The sequence below is a fragment of the Lonchura striata genome, chromosome 5 (genome assembly GCF_046129695.1).
Source record: "Lonchura striata isolate bLonStr1 chromosome 5, bLonStr1.mat, whole genome shotgun sequence".
Taxonomy (NCBI): domain Eukaryota; kingdom Metazoa; phylum Chordata; class Aves; order Passeriformes; family Estrildidae; genus Lonchura; species Lonchura striata.
In genome coordinates, this window is record NC_134607.1 from 58,991,520 (window position 1) to 59,012,769 (window position 21,250).

The 21,250-nt window shown below is 41.3% G+C and overlaps 1 protein-coding gene across 1 annotated transcript in view; it reads left to right on the top strand.

Annotated features, from left to right (window-relative positions):
* LAMB4 (laminin subunit beta 4) overlaps window positions 1-21,250 on the top strand; it is a 40,111-nt gene that overhangs the window by 10,228 nt on the left and 8,633 nt on the right. The window contains exons 10-27 of the mRNA XM_077783139.1: window positions 524-703; window positions 1,374-1,483; window positions 1,939-2,018; window positions 2,979-3,129; window positions 4,053-4,184; window positions 4,877-5,062; window positions 6,251-6,372; window positions 7,077-7,197; window positions 8,178-8,355; window positions 9,716-9,859; window positions 10,071-10,302; window positions 11,890-12,047; window positions 13,561-13,785; window positions 14,904-15,124; window positions 16,279-16,375; window positions 16,709-17,084; window positions 17,449-17,603; window positions 20,755-20,960. Coding sequence (XP_077639265.1) covers window positions 524-703; window positions 1,374-1,483; window positions 1,939-2,018; window positions 2,979-3,129; window positions 4,053-4,184; window positions 4,877-5,062; window positions 6,251-6,372; window positions 7,077-7,197; window positions 8,178-8,355; window positions 9,716-9,859; window positions 10,071-10,302; window positions 11,890-12,047; window positions 13,561-13,785; window positions 14,904-15,124; window positions 16,279-16,375; window positions 16,709-17,084; window positions 17,449-17,603; window positions 20,755-20,960 — 3,074 coding nt within the window. The remainder of the gene's footprint in view (window positions 1-523; window positions 704-1,373; window positions 1,484-1,938; window positions 2,019-2,978; window positions 3,130-4,052; window positions 4,185-4,876; window positions 5,063-6,250; window positions 6,373-7,076; window positions 7,198-8,177; window positions 8,356-9,715; window positions 9,860-10,070; window positions 10,303-11,889; window positions 12,048-13,560; window positions 13,786-14,903; window positions 15,125-16,278; window positions 16,376-16,708; window positions 17,085-17,448; window positions 17,604-20,754; window positions 20,961-21,250) is intronic.

Below are 21,250 nucleotides of genomic sequence, written 5' to 3' on the forward strand. Positions count from 1 at the left end.
CATCCCCCTGCTTAAATGTCCACATGGTTGTAAAAATGTTACCAAACCTATAGCATCCAAACTGCCCTAAGTATCTGCATGACAGTATCCTCCAACCAGCATTGTGAAAAGAGCTGCATATTCCAACTCCTTGCTAAATAGAGCTTAGAAATCCAGCAAAGCTATCATTTCTTTTGAACAAGGTTAATATAAATATGAATAGCAGTAGTGTTGTTGCTTCTGTGACCTTCAGCAATTACAAAAGAGGCTCCAAAATGATGGGAGGAGTAAATAACTTTTGCCAGATACCTGCCATATGCAAGAAAAATAATCATTCAGACATTAAAGCTCTTCTTCTGAAAGATGACCTAAATTCATTATTAACATAGGATGGAGAAAATGCTCTGTTATTTAATTGTAGCAACTGATTGGCATGAAAAGTCCTTAAGGAGTCAAGGGCAGATTACCAGCAGCTCTGTCATTACATTTTCATGATTACTTCTACACGTGCTTGTTTTGTGTGTCTCCCTGACCCTGCCTGCAGCATGCAGCTGTGACCCCGAGGGTTCCCTGCACGAGGGCGTGTGCGAGAGCCGCACGGACCCCACGCTGGGGACGGTCGCGGGCCGGTGCCCCTGCAAGGAGAACGTGGAGGGCGCTCGCTGCGACAAGTGCAAGGCAAACTACTACGGGCTGAGCAGCAGCGACCCCCTGGGCTGCCAGCGTATGTAAACCACCTCTTCTAGTCTCCTTTCCAAAGCGTTTTTAAGGCATGGAGGTAGCTGAATGCACAGATCCACACACTAATGCTCTTGTGACTTGTGTCACAAAATACACAGTTGCCTACTGTAATTTAATGTCAACAAAATTCAGGGTTTCTGGTGCAGCATCCAAGATCACTTTCAGAACACATAGTATAATAGATAAGACTGTTGTTAAAAGAAGGGTTATTAAATATGCAACTTAATTGAAAAGGGATATTGAGATGACAGGAGCTGCTGCCTTGCCAAAAGAACTTCCAGCCAGCCATTCCCCCGAGAAAGGCTTGGTGAAAAGATATCCCACCCCTGCCCAGGTGCACTGTGGGTTTGTGACCACATTTTGCCCACAGCAGGTGCTCAGCCACACACAAGGACTGCAGCGCAGATCAGCACACAGCACTTGGCAAACCTCTGCCAAGTGCCTCTGCTCCTCCCAGAGAGGGACCCACCGAGGAAATTGTCCATTTCCAAGGGCAGTCTGAAGGCTGGAGGGTGCCAGGGCATATTCATCTGCAGAGTGTCTGGGTGGAGGATGGAGTCTGCCTGACATGCTGATGCCTCATCTAATATAAATGCCAGTCCTGAGCTGTCACTGAGGCCTGCAGAGGTAACTGCACTTTTCTGTCCCTGCAGCCTGCAACTGTGATCCCTTGGGCAGCTTGCCCTTCTCCGTCTGCAATCCTGCCACGGGAGAGTGCCTCTGCCAGAGGTTCACCACAGGGCAGCGCTGTGAAAAATGCCTTGTACGTACTCAGTTTTTGGGTTCACTTCTGCATGTGGTTTTGGAAATCTCCTCATCCATCCCACATGTTTTCGTTGCCAGAAAAGTAAACAATTAGTCAAAATTCAAAATAATTTTGTAGCTGTGTGCTCCCAATTTGTCTTGACATGTCTGCTTTTCTTTCACTGCTCCCAAATATTTGTGCAATCAAATTGCATGGGGAGGAGCATTCCCAGGAAGGAAAGGAAATGCAAAATTATATCCTTGATCCATCTTAGCTGTTTACAGAGCAATTGCTTGTACAAGTGGGTAAATATCTGGCTCTTGCAGTGGCGGAGCACCCCTGCTATCCGGTAAGAGAAGCAATCTCCCATGGCCAAGCACAGTAGTGCTCCATTGTTCATCCAGCAGAACGAGTTTTGTTTTGCTTTGCATACTTAAGCATTTCCCATAAAAGAACCTTTCTTTTTATACCAGGCAGGATACTGGGGTCTTGGCAACAACTTGTATGGCTGTTCTCCATGCGACTGTGATATTGGTGGATCCCAGAATAACTTGTAAGTTAAAAGTTCTTCAAGTTCTTTCTTAGTTTTAATTTTTATGAACTCTTAGGATAGATTTTCTGATTAATACAGTCACAGTACAAATAGGAAAATAGAAGGTAGATGGAATTTCATCATATACAAACAGTGTAAAGTTGGGTGGACATCTTGGAAATTTATTTGTGGTAATGAGATTTACCTATTTCCTTTGAAGCCAGCCTTAAATCAGGTTGACCCTAGATGCATTTAATATTAAATATAAAACATATGCCTTGAGAGAACCAGAGGCCCTAATATTATTAGAAATAAGAAGTTAGAGGTGAGATTTTTAACTTAGCTTCCTACCTTAAATCCTAGAATTTTTTTTTCTGGGTCTTATTTAAAATGTAGAATTTTAGAAGCAGGGTTGGTTTCAGTTGGGGTCCTCCAAAAATCTGTTGGGCAGGGGTCTTCACTACTGCTGTTAGGCTTCAGACAGAGGAGCATACAGTCCCATGATGTAGAGCAGCTCCTTGTGAGCAGGTAAATCACCTGGTGTGTTAAATATATGTGTAAGCCTATGAAAACATTCAATATCACATCAAAGGTCCTTCTGATCTCATGTCCTGCCTCCATAATTGTGGGTGAAAGATTATTAAGAATTATGATATAGTGATTCTTACAGAAAAAGATACAAGAAATGATACAGGAATAGAGAGTAACAGATGCTCAGGAAACAAAAGGGACAGTGCTTCCAGTATGGAACAAACAAAAACAAAGGAGGTTGTGAACTCAAGTCATGGAAAAGTAGCATTGAATAAATCCAGAATCAGAAGCAGAGGAGATGGGTGATACGAAGAAGTTTAGTAATGGAGGTGATCCAGCAATGGGAGAAATTAAGCAAAGGTGGAGTGAGGGTGGGTGTGAGCTGCCCTCATGCTGGGAGGACTCAGCTGTGCCACTCTCATGTGCTCCCTTTTCCAATTCCTCCCATAGGTGCTCACTGAAGGATGGTCAGTGCGAGTGTCTGCCCAACATCGTGAGCCGCCAGTGCAACGAGCCAGCTCCAGGATACTTCTTTCTACCCCTGGACTATTACATTTATGAAGCTGAGCATGCAAAGCCCCTTTCTGGCTCTGCACCCTTGGTAGGTATTTGGCTTTTTAGGTGTACTGAGAGGGGGATTACTGCAGTGGTGACATGGAGCTGAGGGTAAGGAGGAGAGCCCTTGCCTGGGGAGCTGCTCTTTAGCAGGAAAACACAAAGCAAGTCCCTTGACCATCATCAATTTGCCTTTGTTTTTCATGGACATGAGTATTCCATAACTGTGGCTGTTAAAAAGGGACAGTCACTACAGTGTGGTATGACCTGCAAAGCTGCCCTTGCTGCTTCTCAAGTGCAGGCTGGTCTAGTGTGAATTAGGGAAATAAATTTAATTATTTAAATTAGAAGAAAGTATTTGAGTTACCAATAGCTCTCATGAAATGTTTCATTTCTGGGAATCTCCAGCAAGGGAAGAATCAAATTACTCTCTGCTCCATTGGACTAATTCCTGCTACCTTATATAACGACATTGATTGTAGCCTAATTTCCTCAAGAATTTGGCATCTATCTGTAATGTTTTTAGAAAAATTAATTTTTTTCGCCCTTCAACATGGGGGTAGTTGTTACCCATGCTGAATGCAAGCCTGGAGTGCATCCCTTCCTCTGTCTATGCTTTTGCTAACATTTTTTCTCTGGCATGTTGTACAGAAAATAATAAAAATAATAAAAAAACCTGTTTATTTGCAGGTCACATCCACAAATATCTATCTATAATCACAGTTAGTAATTATACTACAATCCAATAATTAAATGGAAAACAGATGTCTGAGACAAAGCTTATGAGGAAAAAGTGCAAGTTAATTTTAAGGAAGTAAGGGAAAAAGGTTCCCAGCAGCTGCTGGGCTACAGTTTAGAGTTTCTCCCAGTGAGAATAGATCTTGTTTTAAGAATGTGGATTTTCATTTACTTGCTTATCACCCTTCAACATTGTTGAGACAGTGCTTCTCCTCTTTTATTACTTCATAGGTTCAGCCAAGCACTCTTCCAAGGTGTGATATTTACTTCCAGAAGAAAGGCTATGAGTTCATGATTGAAAATGGAAAGATTGTGTTACAGAAGAATAAGAAACGAGCTGCAAGAAAATCTGGACTGGAACAGGTAAATTAGTACTTGAGTAGTTACTTAAGTTTACACCAAATAATAAAATTCCATTTTGTAACAAAGGGCAAGCAAATGCCTGAGTACATGGGATTTGCCATCTTAGACATTGCAATCCTGACACAAATCAATTTTTTGGTACACAGTTGGGTTGGACATTTTATTATTCACACTGACAGGCTTGCTCTGATATGTCCAGTGCTTTTGTAGACTCAAGTTCCATGAATTTTTGGAAAAGTCCTTATGAAAGGTAATTTTTTTTTTTGGTTGCAAGATATTTTCAAGAAGTTTACCAAGACATTAGCATGGTACATTCTGCACTTAAATGCAGCCATTGTAAGTACTAATATTTATGTATCCAGCTTATAATGGAATAGTCCAGTCATATATGAAATCAGGCTTACTCTGTTTAAGGTTTGCAATGTGAATGTTTGGAGATGCCAAATATTCAGAGGTGAGTGGATTATTCTAGTCCCTCTTATTGCTGTTGCTGCTTTACTTTACATGTGCCCCTAAATATCCTACCTTTGGGAGAGTTCTTAGATTGTCAGTCTCGAGCTTATTCAGAAAATTAGACTGATGGCTAAAATAAGTAAACAATGTGGCAAAAATATTTCCTTTCTTTTTTCTGAGTTTGTTTTTGTTGTAATTTGACTCTGTGTGTTGTTGAAAATGTCAATGTGTGTTTGCAGGGTGCGATGCAGTTTGGACAGGACTCGGATTTGGCGGTGGTGTTCCGGCAGCCCAGCGCTGGTCGGGCTGTCACATGGACAGGACATGGCTTCGCCCGCGTTCCCAGTGGAGCTGGGCTGAGATTTGCCATCAGCAATGTTCCCTTTGCTATGGACTTTGATATCACAGTTCGTTATGAGCCTGAGGTACTTGTGATACCTTGTGATGTTGTGATAAGTGCAGGATCTATTTTGTGAATAATAAGATGACCAACTTGTCCTATTCTTTATATCTAAAATTTAAATTGCTCGGCTTTTCACCCAGTAATAAGTTGCCTTACCAACCAAGTAATATGTTCTCCACAGACTCCCTTAACCCTTTCCACTCAAATATGAAAAATCAGCACTAAAAGTGTTTCTAAGCATTGACCAAGATTTCAACTTCTGAATATTTCTCTTTTGGCACCTTTACTTGGACTGGACTTTTTTACTCAAAAATCAAACACATGGAAAATGCAGTTCTTTTTAGACAAGCATCCTGTATTCCTAGCTGGGTTTTTTTGGGCAGGAAAATGTGTACAGGCAGGAGTGACTTGCGTAGATACTTAACCAGGCCTTTTGTTGGCATCCTGCTTCCCATTTGTTCCAGCTGGACTTTGAGATGTGTGAAAATTGTAGGAGAATAGCCAAATTACTATTTTTTGCCTGGAAAAGATTTCTTAATGATGATGACATGTCTAGAGAAATCTGTTAATCCAAATCTGGTTAAACTCAGGTCCTTACCCATGTCTTCAAAAACACATGCCAAGTGTTTTATTGGTACCAGCTTTTGTATATTCCTTACTCTTTTGCAATTCTCTGGGACGGTCCCACAACTTAAGATTTTCCTGCTGTCTATTGTGTTCTGTTCTCTGACTGGCATTCTGAGGCAAAACAATCTCCCTATGTCTTAAAACATGGGAACAATTTTTCAGTGGGCTAGTTTGAGGCAGCTTTTTCTGTCTAAGGATTGAAGAGTTGGGGTTTAAATACATTTGCTACAAAGTCTTTTATGTTTACTATTTCTTATTAGATGTGTGAGAAGGCAGCTAATGACTGATATCTCCAGAATAACACTGTGCTAAAAAAAGAAACAACTCCAATGACTCTAACAGAGCTGTTTCCATTTGAATCAGCTAAGGTCCCATTTCCGTCTCTGCTTTTCATTAGCTGTTGCAAATACAATGAATTTTTCACATTCACAAATAACATTGGTTTTCAGTGCTGTAAAGAAGAAAAAGTCTGTCTTGTCACTGCAGTGTGCAGTGATTTACATGGCTTTCATTAACGCTTGCAAAGAGAAAGCAGGTTTTTCAGATACAAAATATAGCTATAATTTTTGTCTTTTGTTTATAGTTCTTGGAAGACTGGCTTGCAAGTGTTGCCATCCAGCCTGCTGGTATATTGTCAGGTCAACACTGCAAAAACAAGGTCCTTTCACATGAACCACATGAGTTGCCTCTCCCAGCTACAAAGAGGTCTGACTGTTGCTGTCTTTTTGGCTGTAGATCTTCTGTGTACAAATCATTTACTGAAGCAATGCAGAGCAACAAATGTGTGGGATAGTGGGAATATCAGAAACACATGTGTGGCTTTTTCTGTTGCTGGCACACCACAATACTACATAGGGTCGAAGGAAGAGTCTGATGCCCCAGTCCTTAATCTGGCAAAGGTTTGCCAAATCCAGGAGAGCAGCCTGAGATCCAGCTGAGATTGGCTGCTCTGGTGAAGATTCAACTTCTGCTGCTTCAGTTTAGAAAGGAAATATGGTCGTAAATTCACTGTCCTAGTCTATTTTCAAAACCAGCTTTTCAGATTGGACCTGTGTAAGGAATAGAGAGAAGCTAAGAGGATGTGACCAATGTCTTGATCAAACAGGGACAGGAAAGGATGAATATGAACAGTGAGTTGCATACCCCCTTGCTAGAAGTATTAAAATCTGCCATTTTCAGCTTAATCTCCCCAGAATTAAATTGCACTTAGTGAATCATCTGGAGGAAGTCCTGCAGCTTTCCCAAAGTCTGAAAGCATGGGGCTGGGTGTGTTTCTTACAGCAGCATGGCTTGTTCCAGGCTGCAGGCATCAGTTTGCAGGCACAGAGGGAAGGGAGAGCTCACAACATCCAGTAAACTTGTCTTGTGCTTAATTCTGGCTATACCTGTGCTTCATTTCTGCTAAACAGGATTGCAATTCTGCAAACTCCAGTCTGTCTGGAGCCAGGAACAGAATATTTTGTGGATGTGTATTTTTCTCACCTCTCTGCCTCTGACAAAAATGCAAAATCATTCATCTTGATTGACTCAGTGAGTAGTTCTGTCACAAGTCCCTTGAGGTTGTATTTATACACAGTGATGATTTTTTTTTACAGACTTATTGGAAATATTTTAAATAATGTATAACATGTTTTAAAAGAAATTCAGCTTCTGTTTTTCTCCACTGGCATTGTTTGCATATTTTTGTATGGAAAGGCAGATTTGTATCTGATTACAATTTCATGGAGCAATGCAAGTCATACTTGTCGCATATGTTGCATGTATCTCTATTCATGGAGCAATGCAAGTCATACTTGTTGCATATGTTGCATGTATCTCTATCTGTTGGTCCTTGATTATGAACACAGTCCATATAAATATATATGTACTGATAAGATGCTGCAGCTATGAATAGAAATTTGTACAGCTCCTCATCACTTAGGTTTTTTAAAATATCTCTAATTTGTTGGGATCGTGGATATTTTTAATTATTATATTGGAAAAGTAAAATTAATAATGTACTTCCTGAGAATCAGGTCCAGATATTTCCCAAGTTTCCATTAAGTTAGGAACTGGGTGTTAGTTTTGGTCCTTCTTTTGAGAAAAATATTTTTAGGTCTATCTCTCTAATTATTCCTGTAGAACTGGACCTAGCAAGGGCTGGCTATACTTGGATATAGAATCTTCAGTGGTATCACGGCAGTGATTTTTCTTTATCACAGTAATAAAAGTAAAAATTTTGGCCAGACACTGCTTTTGGAGTCACTAACACAGCAAGACCAGTTCTGAGCATGTATCAGAGGCCTTATTTTAATTTTATTTTTTAAACACAGTTTCTCTTATTTGAACAACTCATGGAATGTTTAGACCTTCAGAATGAATGTGAATATAGATGACAGAATGGCACAACTGCAGATCTGGAAACCCAGGCCTCTGTCGTTGCAATGGAAAGCACATTAAGAGAATGTGGTAAATTCTGGTTTTCAATATATCTAAGCAAAAATATTTTCTTTTCTCTCTTAACGACAAAGCTTGGACTTATTCCCAGAATTGGCTCTGTGGAGAACTTATGCAGTGAAAAGGATCTAGATGAGTACCAGAAGTATCACTGTATTGAAATTGCATCCGAAGTTGGGCCTCACGTCCTGCCCGAAGCATGCGCACGGCTCATAGTGAGCTTGTCAGCCCGAATTCACAACGGCGCCGTCGGTAAGGACCAGCTGCTCAGGCAGCTCTTCTGGGCGGTTCCTGGTTTTCCCTTGAGTTTGTAGGATATGTTGACTGTAGAGCTCTCAGCCTGCAGTGATGTAGAAGTGAAGATGGCCAGCATGTGATATCCATGGGTGTGCAGGGTATATCCCACTGAACCCTGCGTGCGCTGCAAACATCTCTTGGTGGCATGAATCTCAGAATTCTTCACTCATGATGGGCTTCATGGAGCGCCATGAGAGGGACCATGGCAGTGATTTTGTGTCTTCTGAAAAGCATTTGAATCAGATGCTTTTACCATATGGCCAAGGGAGTAACTTTCCTTCTTTTCTGGATGCTATTAAATGACAGATAAGTTTCTAAGCCCTCTCTCTAGATGCTGTAGGCTAGTTGAATGCCTTGGTAAGATTCCAGACATGATGGTACATAAGTTAGTGTACTGGAAGAGATTCACCAAGAAAACCTCAATGGTATTCCAGCAAGAAGGCAATGGCAAGTGGGGTTTGAAATGCCTAGGCAGCCTCCTGGACGCACCATTAGCTGGGCTCAATAGCTCAGGGAATTTCCCAAAGATTTGACCCAGAGAAATGGAACTTCTCTGCACTTCCAGTAACAGGAGGGGCCTTTCCGGGTAACTTCAGTGGCCAGCTTCTTTCAGGGAGCCTAGCAGCAATACCTCCAAAGTGATAGCATCTGCTTGGATTGGGCAATTTTTAGAAGGATTGATGCCTCACTCTAATATCAGGCGATGAGGTCACAGTGTGCAACCAGTGAACCCCTCATTTAGGCTTGGGCTGTGCTAACTCCCCATTGGCCTGATTCCTAAAGTGATAAGATTCTCCTAATGAAGTATGATGCACTTTGGTTTTCTAGTGCTTTCCAGAGCACCTTGGGCAAACATCCTCTGTGGGTTAGCAGAGCATCTTCACTCAACAAGTTAGTCCAAGGTGTGCAGAAGGAAACAAACAGTACACAGATGCAGACTAAATACAGATTACAGGTTATGACCAGTGTTTCAACTAGATGCAGATTTATAGCAAATCTTTCTAGACTTCAGGATGTCTTTATTTGGATCTACACTTTGCCACACCCTTTCTGTCCTACCCCAAATGTGTGCTGAAGGCAGTGCCTTGAATGTGGCAACTGCAACACCAAGATTTGTGCTGGTGCCTGGTATACCATCACCATTGATGCTACACCATCAAATGATCTAAATTATGGCCATTGTCAGGTTAGCAAATCCCTGAGAAGAATAATCAAGCTCTTTCCTGCCTATTTTAAAATGTGAAACCTGAAGCTGATGAGAGTAGTAGAATTCGTTGACAAACAAACTTGTTTTGATTTTCTTTCCCCTTCCCAGCATGCAAGTGCAATCCCCAGGGGTCGCTGAATGCCAGCTGTAGTAAACTGGGGGGCCAGTGTCATTGCAAAGCCAACGTCGTGGGACGCTGCTGTGACACCTGCTCTGCAGGCAGCTATGGCTTTGGCTTCCACGGCTGCTACGGTGAGTGCCTTGCAGCCAGCACCACTACCAGTACCACTAGCAATACCCCAATTTTTTAGGGCTTTGAATCCCAGATTATGTGTCAAGCAATATAAACAATGTTCCCATGAGAAACAAATTTTCCATCCCTGCTGCCTTTGAGCAGCGTGAGGGATGAGATGGGTTAGCAGGAGTGCTTTAAGGACACAGCTTTCCTTTTGGTGTTTTCCAGCGTGCGAGTGCCACCCACAAGGCTCGCTGAGCACGCTGTGTGACCAGGTGACGGGGCAGTGCTCCTGCCGCCGGGAGGTGAGTGGCCAGCGCTGCAGCCGCTGCCTGGCTGGGTACTTTGGGTTTCCCCACTGCCGTCCCTGCCCTTGCAATGGCCACGCGGAGCTGTGCGACCCTCTGACTGGAGAGTGCCTCAACTGCCGCGGGTTTACTGCTGGGAGCCGCTGTGAGAGGTCAGTTCGTGGGCAGTGCTGCAGAGCTCCACCAGACACTGCTGGTCTCCAAAATACCTGTGCAGCTGGGGGCCTACAAATGCATCAATGACCTTAACAGGTCATTGACATGTCAACATGAAACTGGGCCTGGCTGCTGAATGTCAGGTTCCTGTTTCATTACTATTACCTATTGCATGTGGGAACATGCATGCAATGCCTGTGGGTGGACAGCAGGCAGGGCATGCACCCAGCATTGCAGCGGGCTACCTGCAAGAAGGCGTTTGAGACATGGATGCCATGGCACCATGTACTTGGAGACACACACAAAGCACTGTGGGATAAAATTACTCCTGCCAGGTTCCAAATTGCCAGCTTTCAAATTTAAAATTCAGCATGAGGCTAGCCAAGAGGTAAATATTGTGTTGAATATTCATTTTAATAGCTGTAATTATCTTCAAGGATTTTAAGTAAATGTGCCCTCTTTGCTGGTCATATCAGTTCTGTGTCACCAGCAAATTACTTTTCCCACACCTTCCAGCTCCATTCAGAGCACTGCTCCTCTTTTTTATTTTGTACACTGGCAGCAGTATCACAGTTCAACATGGACATCAAAATTAAGATTTTTTTAGTTTGGTTTTGGCTGAACTGTACTTTGTCATTAATTTTTAAGAGGTTTTCCTCATGAAACCTGTTGAGCTTCTCCTCAGTGCTTTTAGACAATACAGTCTTTGGTTGTTCTACTTGTAGATGGCAAACAGATTAAAAATGGGAGACTGAAGCACTTTTTGCGCTATGGCTTTGCAGGATCTCCAGACCCCAGGGGGAGGATAATCAGATAGCCAAGTTTTTTAGCCTTGCCTGTATATATATGGAGAGCTGCGCTCCCATGTGTCATAGTAAAACAGATCAAAGGCTGAGGATGCTCCAGAGGCCTCTGTGTTGCTGTTGCTACAGCTGCAGGACTGTGGGAGGCTGGGATGTGGAGGCAGCAGGGGTGTGCAGGGTGATTGAGCCCCCAGGGAGCCCCGAAAACCCCCACCAGTTCGGGTAACAGCACAGACACCAGCACCTTGAAAGAGCCATTACCCCAAGTTTGCAGAACGTGTCAAGCAGACCATGGCTCAACACCTATGTTGCATCTAAAATATGCAGTATTCTCTGAGTACTCTTGAGGAATCATTGCTTTTTTTTCTGTGCCAGCACTTTTTACTGCTGTGTGTGTGTCTAGATGGAGATAGATTAATATATGTGCTGATAGGTAAATATACAGAATTTTTATATGGCAACTTTTAGCTGCCTATGCATAGTACATGTGATATGCCATATCATAATTGATCAGATTAAAATTGTTCCAGAGTAGGTGAAAGTCTTCACAAACATTTCTTGAAAGGAAAACATATGTATTATTCTTTTTGCTTCAGATTTTGAGAATACAGCTCTGATTTTCCATTTTAGAACATGTTTGAAGTTTGATATATCTCTACCAATTGATAGAGATAGCATTACAATGATCTGGAATACTAATTTCAATATATACATGTAAATTGATTCACCTGCATGAAGCACTTGACAATTTGTCCTGCTTTGTGTTGACTGCTTTGGCAGGTGCATGGATGGCTATTATGGAAACCCTCTGGATGGAGAACCCTGCCACCCATGCATGTGCCCAGGGCCACCTACAAGCAATAGGTATTTTGCACATTCCTGTTACCAGGACTCCCAATCTGCACAGCTTGTCTGTAATTGTCTCGAGGGATATTCAGGTATGAAGCAAAATGAGGACTGGTTTTGATACTACTTAAATTAATATAAGAGAAAAAAAAATTATCATCCTCCACCTGTCATGTGTTCAGAAATAGCAATGAGATAATACTAATAAAACATCTAAGAAGAGTTACTATTGAAATTTACTGAAATGATGTGCCTAAGTTCTGACTAGGAAGAATGGGAATTGTGTAGTTAGTGTTTTAAAAAAGGATTCACCTATGCAGATACAGTGAAGTAATTAATTATTCTGATGTCACTCTCTGGAAATCTCCTCCTTTCCCGAGGCATTACATTAATCTGGTGGGGAGAGGCAGGGAGAACTGCAGTTCCTTGTTACCCATTGCAAGCCCAAATGGGAATGATTAGGGCAGCAAAAAGAGCTGATAAGATTTCCTAATCAGAGAAAGTCTTTCTCCATATAGAGGAAACTCTTTGACATTAAGCCTTAAAGTGACTGCTTCATGGTTCAAATGGTCACTTTAGTAAATGGGTTTCTACTCTCAGCTGTCTAAAATGCAGATCTTTTTGCAACAAACTGATTCCTCATTTCCTAAGTTCTTGTTGACTTAGGTTGAATTCCTGAAGGGAAAGCTGAAGATATTTCCCTTTCCTTGGGCATTAGAAAGAGCTCGTCTGGTGGAAGTAAAACTTAATGGGAATCACTGCTGAAAATTAAACCAATGCTGTCATCTTTACTTAGGCAAGGTTCCTTTATAAGTCAAGAATGGTTTTGCTTGAGTAATTGCAGTAGGGTCAAAATTACTCATGTTGGTGTTCACTCAGGGGACTTCTGTCCTCACAAATCACTGCACTCCTCAGTTTTGGATTTTATGGCTCCTGCTCCTTTCCAGCAAGACTCTTGCTCACCTTTGTAGCAGTGGTCTCACTTTGTCAGAGATTGAGAAAGGCTCTGGGTCCTGAGGAGCACAGTGAAGGGAGAAAGTCCTTGGCTGAGGATGAACCAGTGGATGTGGTTTCAGAACACCAGTCTGCCCAGAATGGTTTCTGAGACGCAGAGGTAGCACTCAAATCAGGGCAGGTATTGAGATGAAATGCAGTACTAGTTGTAATGCCAGCAAGCAAGGACAGAGCATCAGAGTTCATCAGAACTCCTGGGTACCCCCTTACGCTCCAATGCTGCTGTTGGACTGAAGGGCCAAGGAAAACCCTGCAAATATGTCTAACCCTGACTACTGCCATTGAATGGACTTTGATGCAAAAAGGTGTTTGGAGTGTTGTATGTATGATAGGGCACTTAATTGCTCTTACTGAAAGGACTTCCTTGGTATAAACAACTTGGGATGAGGAGGGTGTCTTTTCATCAGATTTCAGTGGGGAAGATATAATTTAAACTGTTCAGAGAATTAAAGGGCAATGGTCTCAGGTGAATATTTTCCATTGAAATATGCATTTGAACAGACAGTCTGAATCTTTTAATAATTTTACTAGAAATTACATGTTTCACTTGAATTCCTAACAGCCATCAATATTCTTACCTTTCTCTGACAGGCAAACAGTGTGACAAATGTCCTAGTGGGTTCTACAAAAACCTCAGCAGCCCTGGGCTTGACTGTGCACCATGTCCCTGTAATAACAACATTAATTTGACAGACCCAGAGTCCTGTAACAGGGTCACTGGGGAATGCACCAAGTGTTTACACAACACCCATGGAGCAAACTGCCAGTTCTGCAAACCAGGTTATTTTGGCTCAGCCCTCAATCAAAGCTGTCAAAGTAAGTAACAGCACTGCAACTGTGCTTTACTACCAATAACATTTTTTTTTTTAAATAGGCTACAAGGAAAGGCTAGACCTTGGAGCGAGGACAAAACTAAAGTAGATAAATAGAGCAAAATATAAGAATCACAAATATATTTCTCTATTTACTATATATAAATATTTCAATGATACAAATAACTTAACATGGCATCTATGAAATTCTTTGTCATCCAAGTCTTGCTAAATCTCATAATGAATATCATTCCTAGGAAATACGCATTTGTGAAATGAAAGCAGTACTCTCTGTTAGAAAAATAAATGTACATTCAGCTTATTCAGGAAGGAATCAAAAGTAAAGGAATCAGTGATAATTGTTTATCCATGCTGCTGGCTGACGTCAGCTAAGCTCAGTTAGAGCTCAGCTAACCAGATGATCTCTTGCTGAACTTCCTGCCTTACCAGTTGTTTTCATTAAATGGCTGGAGTGAGAGCATTCAGGCAATTTAATAGATTCCATGAGGACACGTCAGTAACTCAGCACTTTGAACAGGAGAGTAGGAGTGTAAGGAAAAGCAAGGCACAAGCTTCTTCCCAATTTTTCTCTAAACTCATTTTCACAGATGTGCCTGATTGATGATTTAATTTTTATGGCCAAGATAACTATAAGTATAGTTAAGAAACTATTTTTTTGTGAATCTCTAAAATACAGTCCAAGCCCATCCCTCATTCATTCTTGGAAGATGTCTGTTAGAAATTGTTAAGCAAGAACTTTTGGCTCCTCACAAGGAAGGCTTCTTATCTTACTTGGCTTACTAAGGATTCCCACACTGGATAATGCCTACTGTAAATCAACTTACCCAACATACTTAACATTGCATTCTAATAAGATTCAAAATTCACTGAGCCTTCATTTTCTGTGCCTGTATTAAAAGTGTTGTATATTCACAGTAAGTTTTCTCAAAGCCATATATAAGTTATTACAGAAAGACTGGCAATGTGTATGAGATGTGTATGTTCAAGGTCACTAAAAGGTTACTAAAAGTAAACCTCCAGTGTGGGCTTTATATCTAACTCTGATTGTCCATCAGCTGTTTATATTACTGTCTGCAGTAGTAATTGTCCTTCTTTTTCCAGTCTGCACGTGCAATCTGGCAGGGGTTCGCTCTGCCATGTGCCCAGGGGGGGATGCAGCCTGCCTGTGTGACCCAGCCACAGGAGCTTGTCCTTGCCTGCCCAATGTGCTGGGTGCCACGTGTGACCAGTGTGCCTCTGGCTACTGGGACCTGGCTAGTGGAAAAGGATGTCAGACCTGTGACTGTGATCCAAAAAACTCCCAAAGCAACCAGTGCAACCAAGTAAGAAAATTACTGTTTTCCAGGTATTTTGACATGGCAAAGTGGGGACCCTCTTATAAATGAAGATTTCTTTTTGTCATATTCCCTGCAAACAAAAAATTCTTTGGAAGCTTGTAGTTGGTGCAATCACACTGTGAGTCATTATCAATTAAAAGTATTGTTCTGATAATGTGGCTTTGCATTTTGGTCAGCAATTTCTCTTTGCGGATTGTTTCTTTGTCAAGTGGATCTAAGAAATACGTTATAAAAAGATGTCACAGGAAAATGCTGCCTCTTAAAATGCATATAGGGAAGAAGGAAATCCAAACTTGGACCCTGATACTCTGATGAGTATTTTTTACATGTTTATTTTCATAAAGTAGCAGCTGTGGCCATTACATTAATAAAGCCTCATCTATCTATACTACTAGAGTACCTTTTCTCATCTTTAATTCCTGTGCACATTTTAGGGCTAGAATGTAGAAAAAATTAAACAGCATTTCAGAATAGAGAGGTGAAATTGTGGTCCCATGGAGTCAACAGTAATTTTGCCATTGACTTCAGAGCACCAGGAGCTTATCCTAAAATCTTCCTGATGTGTTTGCACATTTTTCTTTCAATATGCTCTCTGTTTGTTCCAGTTTATTCAGTAGATTTATTATTTTTTATAGCAAATTTAGTTATTGACTTCAAAGAACTACTAGTGGTTATCAAAGTTGTAATTTCCTGGAGATAAATTTAATAGCTGAATTACAAAATATTTATTCTAGGGCAATGTGCATAATATACCCTCAAGGTTTTCAATTACAATTGATATATTGTGTCATTTAAGTTGAATGTTAAAATGAGTTCTTAGATATAACAAAAAATAAAAAAATAATACTGTTTTGCAAAGGAAAAGAATCCTCTCAGATCATTGCCAGAGGATGCAAATAGCATCAGTAGACTGGATCATACAAAATCTCTGACATTACTAAAGTAAAGCCATTTCTCAGAGTGCATTTTGTTTTCAGGACCTTCAGGAGGAAGATAGGAAAGCTGGGCCAATACTGTGCAAACCATGGTATTCAAAGGCTGTGGGCAAGCAGTGTTGCTGCAGCTCTTGTAGAGCTGAAATAATGTATATCCAGCCCTAGGCTCTGCTGGAAGTTATTTAACCCTATCTGTCTTTACAGCTTACAGGCCAGTGTCCATGTAAGCCAGGCTACAGTGGAAGATTCTGTACTGAATGTGAGGAAAACTACTTCGGCAATCCCCAGATGCATTGTGTTTGTGAGTATTATTATGTGGGACAACTGGATTAGGAACTGCCTCAACATAATTGTTTACCTTTTATATTCACAGGGGAGACAGGGCATACATGTAGAGAAACAGCCTTTCATATGTTTGTGTGTATGAGATGGACAATTGTTCATATTATTTATCTATATTTTTATTTCAATGGTTAAGATGGAAGTCAGAGATGAAGAAGAGCCACTACTGTGCAGTCCACCTTGCTCTAACTCAAACACTGGTTTGCTTTTATGATCTTGAAAGCGCCTTTTTCATGCATTAATCCCACAGAAAAGGAACAACTGGATGTAACCTGCTGTTCCTTTCTTGCAGCATGTGAGTGTAACCTGGAGGGGACCCGGCAGCCCACGTGTGACAAAGCCACCGGCGCATGTAACTGCCGTGCTGGTGTCACCGGCCGGCTCTGCGACCAGTGCAGCCGCGGCTTTCAGAAGGACTTTCCCTCCTGCACTCAGTGTCATCTTTGTTTTGATCAGTGGGACACTGAAATTGCTGCTCTTGCTCGGAGTGTGCAGGGGTTAATGAGGTTTGCAGCAAAGCTGGAAGATAAAGGAGGACGAATGCCCAGCTGTGACATGCGCTTCAAAGCCTTTGAAGATGCCATTTCTGAAACTGAACGCGTTTTGAGACATCCTGTCCTTTCACTGGAGGCCTTTTCAGTCATCAGGGATTTTCAGGGCTACCTTCAGTAAGGGTTAGGTTGCTCCTGCAAAAGTCCCTTAGCTGAGAAACTATCTTCCCCCAGACTCCACCAGCCATCCCTACATATCAAGTCCCATTTCTGATCAGCACACAGACACTGATCTACTAAGCCACTGTTTTCAATACATCTATGAACAAAATAATCCTTAATATATGCCTAACCCATACAGACATATACTTAAATGCTGGAATTTTCCACTTCATACTAAGGGTTTTCTAAATAAGCCATATAATAAAATGGTTTTGCTTATTTATAAATGTATCTCTTGCCCTCTAAAATGTTGTGTAACTCAGTTCTAGTTTAAGAACAATCTAGTCTGACTTCTGCATAATTATCTTATCCCTTTCAGACAAAAAGTTGCACAGATGGCTCCCTGTTTGCCCTTTGAGTTTCCTGACCTTAACAAGAGCATAGAAGATATTGTAGAAGAAGCCAACCTAGTGTTTGAACTTCTACAACAAAAAATACATCTGCATCAAAGTTTTCAGTACTTGAACTTCAAAGGTAAGTCAGCAATGAATTAAAATGGGTTTACATTTTCCCTGAAATACTGGAATGCTTTCTCATCATTGAACCATACAATATTTCAAAGATCCCTAGATTTTAGCTTGCTATGGTAGCACAAAAATGTTGACATTAACATTTTCTACTGACTTTCCAAATTCCCTTTTATCTTAAAATGCTGTGATTTCTAGCATCCCAAATTTCAGATGCATGTGCCAGGGTCACATCAGTCAGAAGTCTCATAAATCCAAATGCTTACATAAGGATGTAAAAGAAACCCAGTTTCACAGTACAGACTCACATGCAGTAGAACAGCAAAGGATTCCCCCACTGTGTTTGACTCCTTCTGCTCATAGAATCTCTATGTTTGCTCATAGAATCTCTTTTTGCTTAAAGAATCTCTTGTACAGGAACAGTTTATTTAATTAAAGCATACTGTCATAGTGCAGCTTCTTAGGGTTCCTATGGGAAAATACTTGACTTTATGTGGGACAGAAGTAGCTCTCCATCATCAAAAAATGTGAAAGCAGAACTGAGTTCCTTGGCATTTTTGAAAGAATTACACCACCTGTGCTTGAGCTAAGTATAGTCTCCATCAGCTGCTAATAGCTGTAGTGATGATGTCCTACACTGGTTTCTGGAGAAAAATGGGGATGTATCAGGCAGGGATCTTGAACAGAAGCTACATCATCCACAATGGCAGGAGATGGTCAGCAGACTCTTCTCCAAAGCTATGGCTACCAAAATATGAACCCCCAGAAGATAGGGTGCTCACCACAAAAATCACAAGCTACAAGCAATGCTCTCCCACTTACAGTTCCTCTGTTTCATTCAGGCAAGAGAAACTTGGCCCAGACAAGTTGTTGTGGTTTTTTGGTTTTTTTTTTTTTGGTTTTTTTTTTTAACCAAAGGAAAAAAAAAAAGAAGGAAAAGTCAACAAAATGCAAAGTGGGGCAAATGGGAGAGGGGAAAAGAGGGATTAACTAAGATTTAGGGTTCCTGTGCCCTGTTGTACTTGGCAGCCCCCTGGGGCAGTTCCTTGGCTCAGGTCCCTCTGCAAGCAGCCAGCACAGCTCTCCCAGGCTCCACTTCTCAATTCCACTGAGCCTGCACAGACAGAAAGGCAAAAAGGCAAAGAAACAATAAATCCCAGGGAGGTCAGTGGACACAAAGTTGAAGCATCCATGGTGCTCTCTGGTCACATTCCAAACCCACTTCATCTTTTGGCCTCTGGAGACAGATAAACAGCCCTATAAAAAGCACATGGGAGTGTGGGGAGGGGAAGACCTTGAATTTAAGATTAATTTCCTATCAAGGCCACAAATATTCATTGGTTCTGCTACCAAGCATATAATAGCACAAAAGTAACACTTCCCTCAAGATAAACAGCTTTTCTGATACCCAGGGAGAGACTGGCTTCTCAGTCCATTTCAGACCAGCAGCATATCCTATATATGGCTCTGTCTGCTTTTTCCTCTCCTTTTTGCTGGGGTAGATACACCATCTGGGGCACATCTGGCACTTGTGCCCTAGGCACACACAGAGAATGAGCTCTTGCCTATATCTCTGTGCAGAGGATCAAGAGTTGGAGTCTTCCTGCCAAGCATACATTCAGCTAGATGACCTGGAAACATCAATATCTAATGATAAATTAAAACCACTGGAAAAAGCCAAGATGCAAGTGCTCTTAAAAGAATGTTTGCAGTCTATGAGATCTCATTAAATGATGGCTTTCCAGCACTGGCCCCTGGCTTTGCAGCCACTGAGATGCAGTAATGCAGTGAGAAAAGCTTCCTAGGTTGTAAATCAAGCCTGTGCTAAGACACTGTGTTTAATATAAAGGAACTTGGACTCTCTACAGCTGCATCAAAAAACAAACATGGAAAATGCATTTAGGCCACTTAATGGAGAGCTGAACCACTGTGAAATATTCCTGCAATGGAATTGTTGCACAGAAAAAGTCTCTGGCTTAGATGAGGAGTTATAGCAGTCTCTTGCAAGGTATTTTGTATTAAGAGCTGACTTTAAACTGTATATTGTTTCCAAGAATTACAAGATAAATAAATAGCCCTGATTCCACATGATAACTAAACATTGTTCAGCTTCAATCAAAGCACAGTCAGGGACTTTAGAGCCTGAATCAAAGCACACAGGACTTGAGTGTCTTGTCTTTGACTTCAACTAGTAACTGAGTCAGTTATCTGGAACAAAGAGAGGTGTTAATCAGACACCTCTAATGCTTTTTCACTGCTAACACATCAATTCTGGCTCTGGACATATTTCTGCCTAGGAATGTGGGCACAAATCTTGGCTCTCCAGAGATCTGGGAAACCTCGACAGCAGCAGTAACAGCTTTAAATTATGTGTGTTGCAAAGAGCCTGAATCCTTTTCTCAGGCTATTAATCTGCAAAAAATGTAATATTCTCCAACCCTTTTGAGCCTACTTAAGGAAAAGCTTTCACTAACCAAACATGACTCTTGCTGGAAAGCATTTTTAGCCTGGCCTAATAGCCTATCACAGAAGTGCTTTTTTTTTAATTCATCAGTCCTGAAATTGGATTTTCCAGAGACAAAAAAGCCCTCATATAGTCCCATTTGTAATTTAAATTTTGGTCTCACTCCAGCAGGCCACTTAACTCTTGGGTGCTATGCTGAACAGAAAGGACAGTTGCTTTCCTGACTCACAATCAGGCAGCAGATCATTTCATGAACACTAGCAGAAAGAGTTTTCCTGCCTAAAACATAATAAATATCAGGAGCTTTTATCCAATCAACAATGGCAGCAATGGCTGAGCTACAGATGAATGCAGATCAGTAGCAGTAAGTGTCAATAATGGGATGTCCTTCATACTTCTGTCTATTCTGTTGCCTTCTCAACACCTTGGCATCCTGTGGATGACATAGGATCCACCATATTTTCATCTAGTTTAGCGGGTTTTATGAGCATTGATAACTATTTCTATTTGGAAACTGGATAAGTAAGGGATTAAAAAGCTTGGCTGAGGAAAAGACAGTTCCTGCTCCTCCCTGCTTCCCAAATCAAACCCAGTGAATCACCTGTCACTCAGCAATTGTCCAGAATTTAAGTAAATGCACAAACTGAATGCAACCAAATGCAGTTGGTACTCAACCCTATTTCTGTTGGTACAGAGGCCATCAGCAACATTAGGAAACACTCTGAAGTATCACTGCTGGCAGAACAGATGACCAGGGGGACAACCCCTATTGTAAGACACTCAGAGTACACCAGGAGCGACACACTCACTATGTTCGACCATCAAGTCTTAAACACAAGCATGGTGCTACAACAGCTCAGAATGATCAAAAGCCCTGACATCCAAAACTTAAATGAAAAGGTAGGTGCTGTGGATTTTGAACGAAAGCTAAATAACCCCCAAAACCAAAAAATCCCTTTTTTGATATTGTTAGTAAGTTTCATATTAAAAGAGTGCTTACATGCATTTTTAAGCATTTTACATGCATGCATTGGAAAATGGCACTTCCTTGCCACAGCCAATCAGATCAAAAACAACTACACTTCTCAGCTGTAGTTATTTCCAACCCTCTGGAAGCCATTGCTCCCAGCACAAGGAACTGTTTAAGCACTCTCTAGTCTCAAGAGGTCATCAAAGTAATTTCAGGAAGA